This window comes from Pyxicephalus adspersus, chromosome 3 (assembly GCF_032062135.1).
Source record: "Pyxicephalus adspersus chromosome 3, UCB_Pads_2.0, whole genome shotgun sequence".
Lineage (NCBI taxonomy): Eukaryota > Metazoa > Chordata > Amphibia > Anura > Pyxicephalidae > Pyxicephalus > Pyxicephalus adspersus.
The window spans coordinates 19,071,355-19,090,398 of NC_092860.1; the positions used below are offsets into that span (position 1 = coordinate 19,071,355).

The following is a 19,044-nucleotide window of genomic DNA, read 5'->3' on the forward strand; positions in this document are numbered from 1 at the left end:
TCTCCCTAACATAGTCTAAGGACAGCGTTTTTGGGTTGTGGAAGGAAAGTGGGTAGAATTGTGATAGTGAAAACTTCATACAGAAAGTTTTAAGGACAAGATTTAAACCTGAGACCCCACTTATCCTAATGACATCTCTTTTCCAAGTAAAGAGATGTAATGAACATGTCTGGAGATGTTAAAAGCACAGGATTTTGTGTAGTCAGGGTAGTTTTGAGGTATAAATAGGTATTTTCTCAGGTCCTTGGTTAAATACACAATAATTAAATAACTAGGCTGTTTTTTTCATATGTCATCATTTCTAAATAAAGTCCTAGCCCTAGGTTTACAAAGCAAATCTTGCAAAAGTCACATGACACATGCCAAAAACCACACAGGGAGGGAAATAAATACTGAACGTAGTCAAGCTGTTCTTTTTCCATCACACACTAGAGTAACTGGTTAAACTGGGTGTGTTTGGCTTACTAAAAGCTCAGTTCTGACTAACATTTATTAATAATTTGTTACTGATTAAGATAAAGACACCTATGAAGACAAAGTCAGACTGGGCTACACACTTGGATCTGTCACCAGTTCCCAAATTCATCTTCAAGGTTATGCTAGATAAATAAGAGTTTACGCCTGGAAGCAGAGCCAACGATAAGGTAACACACATATGTTTTTATTTTGCTTAGCTATTTGGCATATTAGTTGCATTTAATATATTTTTCATTAATTTAGGTCATTATTGTATAATTTTTTTTATTGTGTGGTTGGTTGTAATAAGAAACATGGTACAGGTAGTAAGATGCACTTTAATTTTTTTATTAAGGACATACTAAGTTAAAATGTAACCTAGATCACAACATTTTATCATATAAACAGCATCTAACATATAAACACATGCTTCACACAATATATTTAATTTTCTTCTAACTAATTAAAGGTGGTGCTTTATCTGTATTCTGAAACTAAACCTGAGCAGAAACTACTCAAGGTAATGTGTTTGATAGCTAGGACAGCTATAGATTAATGGCTCTCTAGTGCAGAGGTATCTATTTCTGCACGGGAATATATGCCATACACATGCATGGGATGCTGTTACTATTTTATTTATGTCTATGGGGCACAGGCCCAGACAGCTTGGCACAAGATTTGTATTTACTGGTATGTAGACACAGGTGGAGGCCACAGCCTTTGTTGGAGGTAAGTGCACCTCACATGTGTGTGTATGGGGTAGTTACATTTAACATTAACATTTAGGAAGATTGTAAGTGAGATAGGTTGGGGGACTGGGGAGTTTTTAAGAGTCTACTATGTCTCCTAAATATGAACCATTAAAGCAAATTCTAACAAAAATCTAGACTACTGGCTAAATTATGATTTATTAATTATGCTTTTTGCTAATTCTGACCCCAAAATTGCCTATATGAAATTTGAGAACTGGACAATGGTTTGAATCATATGGCTCATAAGATTACATGGATACCTGGATTTTGCAGCAGGATTTCTATTGTAAGGAAGCAGCCTGGCAGAGGGAGTATGGCCTAAAGAATTAACATCACGGGGTTAGATATCACATTATACCTTCAGGGGTATTGTGGACTTCATGCCTTGTAAACTCAAATGTACACAATATTGGACTGGTGGATTTATTGTATACTTGGATAGAAACATCAAGCAGATGTGTAAAAATTTCATTACAGAAGCATCTATACCATAGTAACACACAGGCCTTTTTTCTGATCATATGAAATCTCTCATGTTTATTATGTGAGTCTGTATTGACTGTAGTAAACTGTTAGCGTTAGGGAAGGCAAGTCCTCAGAAGAACTTTAAAAATCTTCCAGGGTGAACCACGAGCCCTTTAAATCCAGAGTGTTTAATTATGCAAACAACATTTCAGCTCTGAAATTGAAGCAATGGCCTACCCCCAGATTCTTGCAACTCACTACAGCAGTCGCCAAATTTTTGGACCTCATGCACCACTAATTTCATAATTTTAAATCCCGTGGACCATTAATTTGAATTTTTTAAAAAAGATAAATACATTTGTAAAATAATGATCAAAGAACTTCCATTTTTCCAATATGAAATGCACCAAATAAATATAACAAAATTATAAATGCTTATGTAATCATAACAAAATGTTTAAAGCTTGTTTAACTGTAACAAAATTTTTAAAGTTAGTTTATTTTTTCAAAATAATTGAAGCTTATTTAAATAATACACATTTTTAGTGTGATATTTGTTTCTGCTTCTTTGAAAAAAGTTCAATGACGTTACTGCAAGACAGAGAGCTGTACCAAGAGCGGTACTGGGTTTTATTTGCCGTGACAGATGAAAAAGTCTTTTTGCAGAATGTCCAAATTTTTCTGCAGACCACCAGACCACTGGTTGGCGACGGTTGCTTTATAGGACCTCTGTAGGTTCCTGTTAAATGCACACTTCCTTGGTAGAGACTTGGTTGTTGCCCCCAGTTGTTCCCCCAACAGTTAACTATCCTACCCTACAGAGAACTTACTAGGCAAGCATTATGATAATATATATGATAATACTATAGGTGCTGTCAGAAGATCATCCATGGAAAAGCCACACAAAAAAGCTGCAGAGGGCCAAAAGTAATGCATAATACATGACCAAGCTTGAGGAACCACCACCACTTGGGAGCCTTTAGAAGATCCCCTGAAAGCTCATCTCTGCTTATCACCTTCAGCTTAATTGTAAGACCACCTAAAAACACTACTGGACTCCCAAGTTCCTCTATGACAAGTGTACCTCCTGGTTTATATACTGCCACTGGCTACGTGTTAAATCTAGAACTTGATTGGCTAGCACAGATTGGAACAAGCTCACTTAAAGCAAACCTATCACCAAAATGTTTACTGTACATTAAAGGGTAGACAACCCTTTTATGAAAATACCCACGTCACTCATCCCAGAAGGCTTCTGGCATCTTCTGTGCATGCCAAGATCGCTTCCTCTGCACTGGGAGGAAGGCGGATTACAGGACAGTGAGGTATACAATCCAGGAAAGCTCTGGAGGGATTGAGGGAACTGCGGAAATTAGGGGAAGTGAGTTTTGTTTTCCAATTTAAACACAAATTCACATTATCATAAACTAACTCGTTAACACAAACCCCCCTTCCCCTTCTTTAAGGTTACTGAAAAGCATATAGGTCAGGCAGCGTCCAGATGTATAGACAGGCATCATTAGTTCAAAGCTTGTAGAGGTCACAAGGGATGGTCAGGTGCTTTTAATGAAATTGTTTTCACAGTGAAAGTCCTATTTTTGTGACTGGAAAAACTCAGTTTCAAATTGGACACATGAATTTATATTGCCAACTTTGCGAGGTAATTTCAGGACCCCCAGGCATGGTATTGTTGCTAAAAGTACTAGGCTTGTACCATGCTCTGTGGGGACATGCCCCAAGTTAATCAATGTTATTTCTTTGTAATACCAAAGTATAGTCAGGAAAAAACTGTTTCTCAGTTAAATGCAAAGTTTTTGAACACAGTATAGAGAAGCCGGCAGCAGGGAACCATTCATAGGGTCTGCATCACAGGTGTGAGGGCAGCCCAATTGGGTGGGAAAGGCTTAACTGAGTAAGGAGAGGTTGAAGTAGGGGTTAGATAAGGGTCAGGTTAGAAGTGAGTGGAAGGAGGATAGAAGGGTTAAGTAAAGAGAAGAAATGGAAGCTAGGGACAGTTTTTGCAGGAAGAAATTTTCCTTGTTCAATGGTAAAGGATGGTATGTCAGAAGAGTGGTTGAAGTCTGGGAAGGTAAGAGTCCTGGTGGTAATTTCTGGAAGGGCAACCCAGCAGTTGTTATACCCCTTTTTTTGTGTTATGATGTGGGGCCCCTGAGGCTATGCTGGGCTGCTAGGGGCCAGAATGGTTTGAATAATATTTTATACATTGTTGGGTGCGGACTTTACTTTTCCTAGTCCTGCCGTCTGGTGGTTTAGGTGTAGATCAGGTTGGTTGTCATAGTGAAAATGAAGATTCTGGTTTAATATGGGAGTTATTATTATTGGTGGGTAAATTGTTGAGGAATTTATATGTTAATTGGTATGTTAGTACTGTGTGTTAATTTATATATGTTAATTTTGTATGTTAGGTGTGTGATTGGTTGTAAAGTTTTATAAAATTATTTACTTGGTATTTATATTTGTTCAAAACGTATTTTTATTTTGTGTTAAATAAACGTCTGCCTGCCAGCCAATTTAAAGTCCAGTTAAGGTGTCAGTGTCTTTTGGTAGGGGCTGGCAAGTTGGGTGGGGTGGAGGTGGTAAGGGTTGGTTGGAAAAAGGGGAAAGGTCCGAGCTACCCTGGTCATGTCACCAAAATCGCTAGAGGAATAGAGAGTGGTCAGGGAGAACATGTCTTAAAGTGGAACTAAAGTTCCTTGTTTTAAAAATGAGTAAGCAGGCAGGTCTTTATTGTGGAAAGGGACGGGTGATGTCCCTTTTGCAATAAGACATGCTTACCTGCTTGATCGCTCTCTTCATCTGTCAAAAAAATGCTGAGCTGCCCACACCCAACGCATCCTAGTTTTAGCTGCAGCTGTCAGGACTGAAGGTAGGTATGTCATCCCAGCCAAACCAATCATGATGGCTGAAAGTCCAACTCCAAGACGAAGATCGGGGGAAGATAGTGTGCTCATGCCAGAACTAGGACATATGAGTACAGTTAAAAATTCCAGTCAGGCAGGTAAAGTTATTTTTTGCAGAAGGGACATTGCCTGTCACAATTTCCTTAATTTTGGGTTTGGTTCCACTTTAAGTAAAAACTCCCTCCAAGAGATTTTCATTATATTAGTATTTAAAGTAACTTTGCAAATAACTCAAAAAGTCAGAGATGGCTTTAAAACATATTTTCCCAACTATAATTAAAGCAGTAAAGTAAACAAAAAAAAATCACCTTCACTTTCGCAGATTTGTCGACCCCTCCGGAGGTTTCCTGGATTGGGTCTTGGTTCATCCTGAAATCCTGAAGTCCCGGAAGGGGAAGTGCTGGGCATCGCCATCTACTTTTACTTTCTTCCACTTTCTGCCTGCATCACTGGTTCTCACAGTGCGCAGGTTTGAGAATGGGTGACGTAGCCTGCGGTAGATTGGAGAAAAAAAAGAGTATCAATCTCACTGCCCACGTGTGATATTGGCCTTTTTTTCCCCATTGAGGAAAGAGTGATCTCGGGCATGCACAGAAAGGGCAGTCAGAAGCCTCCTGGGAGGTATGTATCGCAGGAGGCTCTGCACTCCCATTCTGTCTTTATTGCAGTGGCAATAAAAACAGAAAGGGAAGGAGCTTTGCCCTTTTTTTAAAAAAAGGGTTTTAATCCCCCCCCAAAAAATACACAAAAACATTACATAAAAACCCCTTCATGTAAAGTAAAACATCTGGGAATAGGTCCACTTTGACTTTTCTAATAGAAAACTACTTCCTAATAACTTTTGGGTCAGGTTCCCATCGGTTGCCCTGTTACCTTTCCCACAACAATTTTGGCAATAATACCATGCTCAGGGGCTATACAATTACCTACTGCACAGCATTCACACAAATACATTTTTCTTATTTTTAATTACTACTTGTGGTCACTTCAGGAGTCAAGAAACTTTTCAAATAATTATTATCTGATTCAGCCTGACAATCATCTCAGTTTGGTGTGAAAGATCTCAAGCTATGAACTTGCCTCCAGGAAAATATTTTGTAACTTGTTAATTTAATTGTACTTCTCATTGGGGCAGCCTTAGCAATCAACATAATTATACCTGCTTATGTTCTGGATTAAATGGCTGGCTGTGCCAATTATAAACCATGCTTTGAGCTTGTAAACTGAAACAAGGTCTGTTAATACAGTGATGCACGCTTCCATGCAGTCACACAACTGAAATAAAATGTCCCCATTAATTCATTCAACACCATCATAGCTGATTGGTGCATAAAAATATCTGCATGCTTGCATTAAAAACAATTCCTACAGAGTGCATGATTAAAGTCTACTGTCCATTCTTTTTAGAACAATAGCAATGGATAGTAGATCCTAAAGTCTAATTGAAATTTTAGTTTAAATACGGTAAGTGAAAAAAAGTTCCTACAGTTTATTTAGCAAGTGCCAAAATTGGAAAGCCTGTGCCCAGTCAGAATGCTGTAGAAAAGGAAAATTTGTATTTTAGTGGAAGTGACTTGTCTAATTATCCCTGCAATAAGAAAGGCTTATTCTTTCTGTAGCTTTTAAGCTTTAGTTCAGAAAGGGCATTGCAGACCTCTGCAGTAAGGTCACTGCTTCTACACAGAGACCAAGGGTCATTCTATACACAACACATTCTGTAATTTACAGAAATTAAAAGGGGTTGTTTTAAGTACAATAAGGAATTGATAAAATCATAGTCCTATTTTTATTCATGCATGTGTTCCTTTTGGGCAGATCTATTCTTTATGCATAAAACTTAAAATGTAAACCCAATAACTAAAATCTTTTATAAACATAAACATAGTTTTAAAATAATTTTCCAATGAAATACCTCATAGAGATCTTGGCTCAGGCAACAATGCTCCTTTCCAATCTCCCAATCCTTTTTCCTGTGACTTTACCACCCAGTGGAGCAGCCACTGTGCACATTCTATAGGTATTGTCCACTGTGGCCTCCATTGGGAAAACCCTCTGAAAAAAAATAAACAATGTCATGTAGCAATTTCTTAAAGCTTGGTACACACTTTCAATTAGTCAAATGCAAACATTATTGGCAGCTTTTTGGATGACAGTTTCCAAACATTTACACACTGCTCAGTTCTCTGCATAGTGGCCCTATCTGTTCAACAGAGACAGGAGGAAGGAGCATGAGCAATGGGTACTCACATGTTTCACACAATGAGATTCTACTGGGTGTATGTAGCCTAAGCACTGGGTGAACAGAGGTTCCAGGATATAAAAGTAAAAATTAAAAAAAAAAAGTATTGCAATACAGTTCAGTTAGTACACCAAAGCATCTATTCAGACCTACACAGTGACTATGGTTGTCATCTAGTGGTAAAAAGTTAAAATGCATTGTCTAAGTAGCACCAACTAATTTATGAATTCATTTTCTATATCACTATATTAGCTATAAATGTATCCCTACTTTTTTAAAAAAAAAATTCTCTACTATTTAAAACCTCTGTCTACCTTTGGACATTTGGAGGCAGAATCCTGGAGTTTGGACCTCCAAAAAGTACAATAAAATATTGGGCATCCTCAAACTTTCATGTAATTTTGTAAAATGTTCTCCTATGCTCTTACATAGTTCTGTTTTTTAAACAACCAATACACCATCCTTTCTCAACCTTTTAGCCCCTGGAGAACCTTTACTATATAATCAATCAGTGGGAACACGCTACTTACATTGGTTGCCAGTGGAAATAACACTCCACATTACATTAGTGTTTAGAATGTCACTTTTACAGACAGCTAAAAAAATATCCTATGTCCGTCAATCCTATATCATATATCCTAATCCTAGCCGGACAGAGGACATTCTTGTATGGAGGATGTGGGGTGACATTTTATTTAAATATTGTATTTACGTTAACACAGAGTTTCCATTTTGTTTGTGATAGAAATCCCTGTGGTCTAAGACATCACAATTTTCCATCAGTTTGTGTGATAGGGTGACAACACAAGGACTAAAATGACAAATAAGAAATGGATCCCAATTTATTGAGAGCTGCATATTTTAAGATATCATAAATTACTTTTTATTTAAATTGTATTACCTTGTTAAAGCTTGTAAAACATTTTACAGACCAGCTTTATATATTTTATTGCAGCCATTGCAGAGTATTCAGTGGTAGAATATTATGTATTTTTGAATCTGAACCACTGCTATTTTTCAGGCAATCATGGCAGAAACGGCAATCCCTACATCTCCTTGCATTGAAGCTGAGATATCAGGGAAGATAAATGTGGTTGGTGAACAAGCGATCGGCAAAGATGTTACTGTAAATCTATTGCTTACAAACCTGACAACCAAGTCTAAGGTTATTACTGCTGACATCAAGGCATGTTCAATACTGTATACAAGGACGGAGATCCATGAACTACACAAGGAAAGCAGAAAAATACGTCTGCGAGGTTGTGAAGGTAAGGGAATACTTGTTATGTGAAAATACATAAAGTTGACCAATATTTAAATTATAATGCTAATATATTTAACACAATCAGCACAGAACTATCCATAAAATTTCTCTAGGTGTAGCTGTATCAAATGCCACATCCCGTAAATATTGAAAAGTGGTATGGTTTTTTGTATACAGGACTTTAAATTGGCATTGATAATCCAAAAAATAAATATAATAAAAAAATGAATTTTACTTATAACAAATCATTAAAAACAACATAATAAAACATTTTTAGTTGTTGCATGATACACAGTATATACAATACAGAAATAATTTTCCAGCATAGGAGAACATTTCCTTATAAAGCATCCATTCTGAGTGAAGTAAAGATTTAACCACATACAATTAAATAGGTTCTCTATGCTGATTTGTTCAAATTTTCAGCCAACTTTCAATGTGTTCTGCAAAACAAGTCTGCTTCTTCAGTAATGTTGGAGAGAGGTGAAACTTTACTGATTAAAACTGGTTGGGATAGTTAAGAATAACTATCATAAAAAAACCAACACGTGTTGCTTTAGTATCATGAAGGCTGGATGGGGGTTGCATGATATTAGAATTTAGATTGGGTCTTTTAAGGTTGAGTTTAAATTGTGGTATGAATAAAGTTGAAAGATAAAGTGGAGAGAAACAGAATGAGCTCACAATAGAATCACAGCAGATGACAAAGGTGGATTGCAATGTAAATGAAGTGAAGAAGGCAGGTGGAACATTATGATTTATACTTAAAGGCAATGAATAAGCAAGTAGGGGTATGGTAGGGAAAGATATGTGATTTGCTTTGAAGTGTTATGCAAAGTCATAGAGAATGCCAGTATAGAGTTGAGCAGCTTTATGGACTACAAGACTTTTGGGAGACATGTTAATCAAATATTGTATTTACATGAACACATAGTTTCCCTTTTGTTTTGTGGTACATGCCTGTGATATAAAATGTCACAATTTTCATCAGTTTGTATGATAGAGTGACAACACAAAGACCAAAATGATTGGCTCAGCACCCAGTACTCCCTCTTTCAGCAATGGATAAACTTCCCATGATCCCCCATCCCATCAGTGATTTAGCATCATTTCAGTCTTCCAATCTATAATGCAAACAAAAAGAAGGAGCTCTGATATGGGGGAACAGAGGGGAACTGCTTAGAGAGTGACTTCAATGAAATCAGTGCTTCTATTTTGAGGATGATTTGCTCCATAGAGCCTGCAAAATTCACCCAGGGCATATCATAAAAAGTATTGTACTGCTTATTAATATTTAAATACTGCAAGCCCATACCATGTTCACTGGTTCACTTTTAATCATCCTTTCAGAATTAAAACCTTTTAAAAAGGACAAGGTGCACCGTTCTTACTAGTCTTCTTCACTAGTTATTTTAAAATGATAGATTTACTATACCAGTAAAGTAAAAATGATGTGATGGACAATGTATGTCTGTTATATGAAATTGATCATGGATATGCTTTATAGAGTGTAGAATGGCTATAGTATCATTTTATTAAATATGCTAAATATTTATTTTGCTTAATCAGAAAAAGAAGAACCAGTGACCATAACCTACGCTCAATATGATGGCCTATTAACTGCAGATAACGCCATAGAGGTGACAGTCGTCTGCTCCTATGAACCAGTCATAGGAACACTCATTCTAGAAACCAACATTGTCTTGGATAATCCTAAATTTGAAATCAAGGTAATACATTTTTATTGTAAAAACATATTTATTACATTTCAGACACTTGTAATTGCAATGTTTTAGTGATACAGTATCCCCACTAAAATTCCCTATTCTTTTGATCTGTCACACTTTTTACAAAGCAAACAATGGTGGCCCAGTTCTAACAGCTTAGGTGCATGAGAAAGGTAGGTTGACTTTGAATACTCATGAGTGTCCAAAGAAAAGGTAGAGTGTACCTGCATAGATACCAGACCATCTACTTCTTTATGTTAAGTGAACATTCTCTACTTTTTTGAACAAAATATTTACAAGGAAGAAAAGATAAGGAAAGAAAAAAGCTGTGTTTTTATATACAATACAATTTATATAGTAGTGATTAGATTGTTAGTACATTAAGTCGATAGACCGTCCTAAGATGAGCGACCTTTATCTAAACAATCTCTGTAAAGCAAGTAACCGTTCATAAAACTTAACTTCTCTATTCCTGACATGTTTAACCTGTCGGCTTCTTCAAGGGTATTGTGAGAACGATAAATGCTGTTATAAAGGAACAAGCGTGTTATACAGCTTAGGCATTGTGTATACAGTAAGTGACCCTGTAGTGATTTAGGCCTGATTTTTTTTTTTTGTTTGTTTTCCAGTTGAAAGAACCAGCCAGCCTGAACAAGCCTGTTAAAGCTGAAGTTGTATTTACCAACCTGCTAAACCAAGAAGTATCAGACATTGTAGTGACAGCAGAAGGCAGCGGTCTTCTTAAAGACCCGGTTACAGTAAAGTAAGTTAAATATTTTCCATTTCATCTCACCAGAGCTGGATTTATACTTTTTTCTTCCCTAGGCTAGCTAGTTTGTGCTGTCACCTAATATCAGTCCTAGTCACTGGCAAACACAACGCCTGCAAGTCTGCAAACTCCCTCCCCAGCTCTGTATTTCTTACTAGACAGTTCAGGGGGTATTTGCTGTCTTGACCTTTCTTGTCTCCTTTCAGCCTTGTCTCATGCTGAATTTTCCAGCCTGCCTCCAAAAATCACCAGGCTGTGAAAAAGACTGAGATTCACACACAAGATGTGGGTGCAAGCACCCCCAAATATATCCTCCTTTTTTTTTAACAATGATCTAGTGTATACCCCAATTACTATTACACTTCCTAGTCTATCCTTTCTTTACTCTTACTGCCCCAAGTTTCCCCCTTTTACACCTAAGTCTATCCTCTCTTTATTATCACATCCCTAGTCTACCTTCCTTTTTTATTGTTATACCTCCTAGTAGATTACACTTTACTATTACACCGCCTTAATCTATTCCCCTTTTATTATTACCCCCTTCTAGTCTATGCTCTTTTCGTTTCACATCCTAGTGTATCCTTCATTAAGAATTAATCCTCAATAGTCTATACCCGGTTTTACCATTACACCCCCTAGCCCATCCTGCTCTTACTATTACACCTCCTAGAATATCCCTATTTGAATAGTACACCCCCTTTGCTTTTTACAAGCCCCTAGTCAACCTCCCCCTTTTTATGTTGCACCCCCTAATCTATCCTCTTACTAATTCACTTCCCTAGTCTCGCCTATTTACTATTACAATCCCCTAATCCTGCCATTTGTACACCTCCTAGTACACCTCCTTTACTATTACACTTCTGTATGTTCCTTCCCTACTTCTCTCCTGTATTCCCCAGTGTACCTTCTCTGTGTATTCTCCGATTTCCTTCTTTCACCTCTTCACACAGGGCACTCACCAATTTTCAAAGTGTACACATACTTACACCCAAATCTGTAACCCCCCATAATACCTAAAACAACCCCCTCCACCTTACATATAACCCCCTCCCTATTCAGGTACCTTTAAGCTGACAGTAAACAGCTCCCTCTCCCCAAGTCCCAGATAAGTGCGCAGGCTCTATATGTTACCTAGACCCTGGATGAAGTAGGGGCGGGAAGGGAGTAGGGAGGTCACATGATAAAAAAAGGTCCAGGCAGTCAAGGCTCCTTCTAAAGTGTACAAATTATAACACTTTTGGTAAGAAAGCTGCATAGTATGCACAGGATCCCTGGATAAGTGAGACTGCTGGTAGCTGGTAGTGCTAAGGGTGCAAATACCACCCCTAGTGGCCATGGCACCCTAGGCCACATCCTAGGCAGCCTTGTATGAAATCTGGCCCTGCCTCTAACCTAGTTACTTCCTTACCACTCCTTACCATTTTTCAACCCAATGTTCTGCACATCTACTCACTGGAAAGTGAGAAATGATTCTACTTTAAGATTCAATGTACACTTGAGTCAGTAGGTGTCAGTCTCGTCCTACAAATATCAGTGTGACTTATTCACAGAATCATTAGAAAATACTAATTTGTAGAACAAGAATATAGCATATTGCATATATAAATAAACTCACTTTGTATGCAGCGCTGCAACTTGTAAATCTACAATGATTGCACAATTCTTCAGGTGTGATTGATCAGTATAAGATGCCCCTGTGTGCTACTTGTGTAGATTGATCCATAGGGGTCTTTGATTCAAAACTTAGTGATTTATTTCTATTCATTTTATAAGTGAGAAACTGGAAATCAAAAAACTTTGGTCTTTTTTCCCTATAGCTCCATGGCAACCCCCCAAGAAGAATATTACTATATTTTCTATGTCCACCCAGATCCAGCACTAGTATATGTATTCACGCTTACTATAAAACTTTGTATATATTTGTATATTAGTTAATTTATGCTAATGTTTTGTATTCTTTAATATTTTTTTAGGGCAGGATCAGTAAAGCCCAAGGAGACCATAGCAATTCCTCTAACAATAACACCATATAAATCTGGCCAGAGACAATTGTTAGTAGATGTGACAAGTGACAAGTTCCAGAATGCAAAAGGATTTGTGGAGGTGGATGTTCAGGAGCCAGAGAAAAAGAGTGAAATAAATTCCTAATCATTACATATGTACCAATATGGGGTTATTTATATGCTAGGTTAAATAAGTATTTCAATGTGCAGTTCATAAAGCCAGCAAACAGTTCTTGGTCTGGTATTCTGGCGCTCATGGACAAGAGGACAATTCCTAGAATGCCATTCAGCACACGTTGACCTTGTCTTTGGCACAGCTGTTATAGACATGTTTTATGGACTGCCCATTGAATTATTGTAATCACAAGAAAAAAACTCATGTATACTATCTAAATGTTTCTCCCATGGTTTGTTAAACCTTAATAATGTGCATCCCCCTAATAAACGATCAAATCATTTTTTCCTTTACATCATTCATGTCATATATTAGATTCTGTTGTGCCATTACTGTAATGCCCGATGAACATTCAACAGTTAAAAAGTTAAAATATTTTTTCCTATTCCAAAAAAAGTGCAGGTATTGCCATCACAATGGAGAAAATTTCTACAAGTGTTTGTAACATATATATCTGATTTGGTTATTCCACTGCTGTAATTCCCAACAAACATTGAAGAGAAAAGTACAGGAATGACCATCACAATAGAGCAATGTAGATGTCATCATACCTTACTTATGCTTGTGTTTCCATAATATATGAGATTCTGCTAGGCCATCACTGTAATAATAAATAAACAATGAAAAGAAAAGTATAATAAGCTTATTTTCCTACTTAAGGAAGTGCAAGTATGGCTACCTCAATGGAACAATTATCATACCTTACTAATTTCTGTGTTTGCATAATTTTGATATCTGATGCCACCATTCGGCATTTACACCATTTTATTGCCCAAAGAACATTCAAGAGAAAAGCTCAACAAGTCTATTTTCCTATACCTATATAAAAAACCCACAATGGAGAGGACATCAAATATCTATCACATATAACTTTGCTATGCATACAAAAGTCTCAACAGTTTCCATAGCCATCTGTACAACTTCAGTTTTTGGATTTAGGCTTCAACTGTTCAAAAAACTTCCCAACCGCTTGACAGCATATACACCCTTATCCTTCACTCCATCATGGGTCCGTTCACTCTCCAAGAGTGAAAAGAAATTCCTTAAAGAAAATATGAGTCACTCACATGTGACTAAATTGGTGCTTGATGATTGGATCAGATGTCACCTTTGGGGCAGGAAAAGTGTTCCTTGCACTGACCAAGTTTTACCATCCATAGTTTGAGAACTAATCAGACATCAAGCCCCCATCTCCCACCCGATATTTTAGGGTGCCAACAGCACTGCTAGGGAGTCTATAGCAACGAAGGCATAATCTAAAACCACAGGTTTTTCCTACCACACGTTTACTACAATCTTTGGGATCCACAAACATGATAATCAACTATTAACTAGTTGAAATGTAAGTATTTTGGCATAGGAATCAAATATAACCTATTGACTAACATTATAAAGCCGGTTTTCCTGTGGCCACACATATTGTTTATTATTTATATAGCAGTGATCCTGAAATTCACTAAACATTCCTTCGAGGAGAATCAATCATTATCATTGAGAACACGTGGACCATGAAAATTCTCCACCAGAAAATGTTTGATAAATGTCAAGTTCACTGTTTTAAAGTAATGCTCCTTAGTAACATGTGTGAACACCAAAACTACTTTGGAGTGAAGTTTACAATAAACAGAATGTGTACTAATACTGAGCATTAATTTAGCTGTACATAATTGTGTAATAATGCCTTATTCATGATGTTACCCTCATTACAGAGTCTTAGCAAGTTCTGACAGCCCAAACTTTTAGACTTTAAATTAGTACCAGTTTGGCAGTCACGTCCCAACCCCAAAGATTTCTGCTTGCCCATCTCTATGGACAATTCAGCCATAATTTATTTTATTCTCATGACAAATCCTCTTTAACAAAGAACTGGCATAGGGAATACATGTAAACTGTCATAGCTAACCTCCCCTTCTGAAATATTATTTCCCAGGCCAATACACTGATGCTTTGGCTTCAATACTCTGTAAATCATTGATCTGTTACTTGTATACTGTAAAGAGCTCTGACTTCCATTTGATGCATGCTTGTTCTGGGATGAAGATTTAGAATTACTGTTGTCTGACACAGCCAATCAAAATTTATTGAAATATTTGTGAAACTATGACATTGCATCCTGCAATTATTTTGTATCTATGAAGTGCATTCAAGGTACCAAAAGTTTGCACCTTAACAATGATTCAGAATTAAAGCTTAGATTAGGGCAAAATGTAACGTTTACAGACAGGATTTCAATATTAGGGCTTGGTGTTATTGGAAGTAAATGATACTGTGAATCATTGCAGTATAGCTGGTCCATGCCGGGAGCAAAGCCAGGGAAATAGGCATCGGACGTGTTGAAACAAAAATGGTCCCTTCCCTGCAGGCTTTTGGTGGGGAAGTAGCATGTCATGGGGAACTGTTTACAGTGAAAACAATATATGAGAGCTTCCTCACACCCACTGTATGAACCAACTCTCTTGGCATCCAGACAAAAAAACTATGAAACCGATATTGCAATTTCAGCACAATCCCAGACAGTCCTCCTGTCACTCTTTCAGATCTAAGACCCTCTGTCCTTCTTTCCTCCTCAGCTGTTCATCTTTTGGGGTACAAATATACCCACAAAAATATGTATTATCTAATAAACTTGCATTGAATTAAACCTTCATCTAGTCTAAATTATTTCATTTTTTTTTTTAAAAACTTAATACAAAGTACATTTAGTTTAAAAAAAAAAACACTAGTTGGTTTAACCAATCAATTTTTACATATTATTTTTTATGTCTGCAAAATAGGGGCATGTAAGAGGGCAGAGGGGTATTTCTCTAAATACTGCAAGCTATTAACTGTCCCCTTTCTCTGTATTCAAAAGTTGAAAGGTAGGATATGGATCATGAGTGTGCAGTGTATGGGGACTGCAGCTAAGTTCATTTTAGCATGAATTTCAGCAAATCAGCCATTTTTTTCGGACATGTAATGCCAATATAAATAAAGGTGACGTAGTGCTGGGGGATATTTTTAAATTGCTGGCTATCCAGTAATTGCTAATCTAATTTGCTCATATTTTGCCCTGGTTTCATATTCGGTTGCTGTTCCTGGCAGGGTCCTCTCCTCTAGTGTTACTATCTGTATCTGTCTGTCATTTGCAACCCCGATTTAATGTACAGCACTGCATAATATGTTAGCGCTGTGAAAATCTTGTTTATTAATAATAATAAAATTTTTTTTCTCAAGGGACTACAAAATGGGAAACAAACCTTGGGACTTTAAAGGCATTTGTAATAACAATGTAATACACATACACTTTAACATTTTTAAAAAACATAAAAGACATTTTATTAGTAGTATTTAAATTTTTTAAATCGATAAACAAGATCCCTTTCCTCCGCAATCCGTACTATACCTTGTGGTTCCATAGCTCAAACCCAGAGTCTAAAACAAAGGGAGTATCAGTGACATTCCACAAAACTCTACCTATTCAAATATTAGATACTTTAACTGACCCCCAGGGCAGATACCTGTTTATTAAGACCTCAACCAGGGATAAGAAGTTCACAATAGCTTCCTTCTATGCCCCCAATCACCAAACCTCCATAGCCACTACACAGTATTTAGATGTCCTGAAATGATTTGCGGAAGGCACAGTGGTGGTTAGAGACCTTAAATTTGCATTTGACCCCCTCATAGACACTTCCTCTGGTAAAAAAATCTGTTTCTTACTCAAAACTAAACTCTTTTCATTGCAAACTACAAGATGCTAGGTTAATTGATGTCTGGCGCACTCTACACCCAACAACTAAGGACTACACACTATTGATTATATTCTGGTGAGTCACTCTGTGCTGGATTGGCACCCTACTGCCTCCATAGATTCCTGCCCCTGGTCTGATCACTCCTCGGCCACGGTAACCCTTCAGATCCCACAGGGAGGTTCTAAGTCCTGGACATGGAAGTGTAATGACTCCTTGTTTAAGGATGCGGTATGTGCAAAGGCAGTTACAGACACAATCAATAATTTCCTCAACGTCCACTCCTCCGATCCTACCTCATTACCCATACAATGGGAGGATATAAAGGCAGTTGTTCAGGTATTTTAATACAGCAAGGGGCCAGAATTAAAAAGATCAGAGCGCAGGAGATTGAAATCCTAAATGACAAGATTAGATCCCTAGAACGGTTACATAAACAATCTATGTCCCCTGATATTTTTTTAGAGTTACCAGCCACTAGAACCCATATTCTCGAACTTTATTATTATTATTATTATTATTACTCTATTATCTGGCACATCAACGCCATCGGGATTGTTTTCACAAATTAATATATCAATACGGTGATAAGTGTGGAAAATTGCTAGCGGGAGGGCTACACCCAAGATCATCGGCTACATATGTCCCCTCCATTTGTACTGCACAGGGTAGTTTCACAAGTTCTACTCGGATCTATACCAAATTCACCCCAATCATGTGGCCCTTCCTTCCCTTCAACAGTATATAGAAGAGACAGCTCTCCCAGTATTAGAACCAAAGGTAGTTGCCCAACTGGTAGTTGCCCACGCATGAAGCGTGGTTTCATGCTACGCTTTTATAAGCTCCATGCTCTTCAAGTAGTACCCTTATTGACCAGAGTGATCTCCTTTATTTCATCCGATATACCCTTTCGGACACAAGGCATAGAGGCCCATGTCACCGTCATCCCAAAACCTGGAAAGGACCACACACTTTGCTCAAACTACAGGCCTATCTCCCCAATTAACGTAAACATGAACATTTTTTCCAAAATGATAGCTAAAACGATATCGCGGTTCATGCCCTTTTTGGTCCACAAGGATCAGGTTGGGTTTATTCAGGGGAGAGAAGCCAGGGAGACAACACCATCAAAACCATCCTATGACCCAACATGCTAAAACTAAAAAGACCCCTATGTGTTTGCTATCAGTCGATGCAGAAAAGGCCTTTGACAGGGTTGGCTGGCCTTTTATATACGGAACACTAAAGCAGGTAGGGCTAGGACCCAGCATGGTCTCCAGAAATGCAGCACTTAATTCCTCACCAAATGCTAGGGTAGGGGTAAACAGTTCACTATCAGACTCCTTCCACATCCTAAATGGTACTAGACAGGGATGTCTCTTCTTTACGCGCTGGTTATGGAGCATTTAGCAGTGGCCTTACGTCACAACCCCGAGAACTGTGGCATAACCATAGGTAATACCCAGTTCAAAATCTCACTATACCCTGATCTACTACTGTATATAACATCCCCCCACACCACAATTCTATACTGAAGGAATTTGAGAAATTCGGCCTATATAGTAATTTTAAAGTAAATTATTCCAAATTCCAAATATGAAATTCTTAATGTGTCCTTGAGTGCTGCCCACATCGCGTCTATCAGTTCTAATACATCTTTTAGGATTTGCACTGATGCCATTATGTACCTGGGTATACTCTTTACCTCTGACCCCCTCAAACTGTTTGCTTTTAATTATACCCCTCTGCTTAGTAAGCTCCAATCTGATCTCCATAAGTACAATTATCTCCCCTTGTTGTGGTTTGCCCGAGTTAACCCTTTAAAGATGGATACATTACCCAGACTACTCTACGTGTTTCAAACAGTGCCAATCTTTCTCCCTGCCACATTTCTTCGTAAGATACAGAGGTTGTTTAAGACCTTCATTTGGAAAGCAAAACACCCTCGCATAGCACTCCGTACACTAATGATGCCCAAAATTTAAGGCGGAGTGGGGGCCCTAGATACTATGTCATACTGCCGTGCTTCTGTTCTGGTAGATTTGGTTGACTGGGTTCCACAGTAGAGACGATAAAGAATGGGTCAGGCTAGAGAACTTATTATCCCCAATTGATCTTAGGTCCATGCCCTGGGTAGACCGCTCCCTGCTACAACTAAACACTCCTTTACTTGACCTTACCTCTTATCTATTACACATATGGGGCGCTCACATCCATACGGGCAAACTTTCCACATTCCCTGGCCCTATGACTCCTCTATTTGATAACCCCAGCTTTCCCTCAAGCAAAGGCCAAATCACAATTTCTAGCTTGGTTTGCCTCTGGGGTCCCCCTACTAAGAGAGATATTATATGATATACAAGTCCTCCCTTTGGTTTCCCTCACTATACCTCCCCAGGGCAGGATGTTATCATGGCTGCTATATAGGCAACTGCAGTCCTTTGTATCCTCCTTTACTACTGAGTCGGTGCTCTATAGGGGATTGACTAGTCTAGAATCAATACTTACCTCGGTTTCTAAATCATCCCACGTTATCTCATTGCTT

General features: G+C 37.9%; 1 protein-coding gene across 1 annotated transcript; it reads left to right on the forward strand.

Moving 5' to 3' along the window:
- The first annotated feature begins 446 nt into the window (after positions 1-446).
- LOC140325754 (protein-glutamine gamma-glutamyltransferase E-like) lies at positions 447-13,064 on the forward strand. Its single transcript, XM_072403766.1, has 5 exons — positions 447-644; positions 7,855-8,101; positions 9,667-9,827; positions 10,454-10,587; positions 12,567-13,064. The coding sequence occupies exons 2-5, from the start codon at positions 7,861-7,863 to the stop codon at positions 12,739-12,741; spliced, it is 711 nt and encodes a 236-aa protein (XP_072259867.1). The 5' UTR covers positions 447-644; positions 7,855-7,860; the 3' UTR covers positions 12,742-13,064.
- Positions 13,065-19,044: the final 5,980 nt, after the last annotated feature.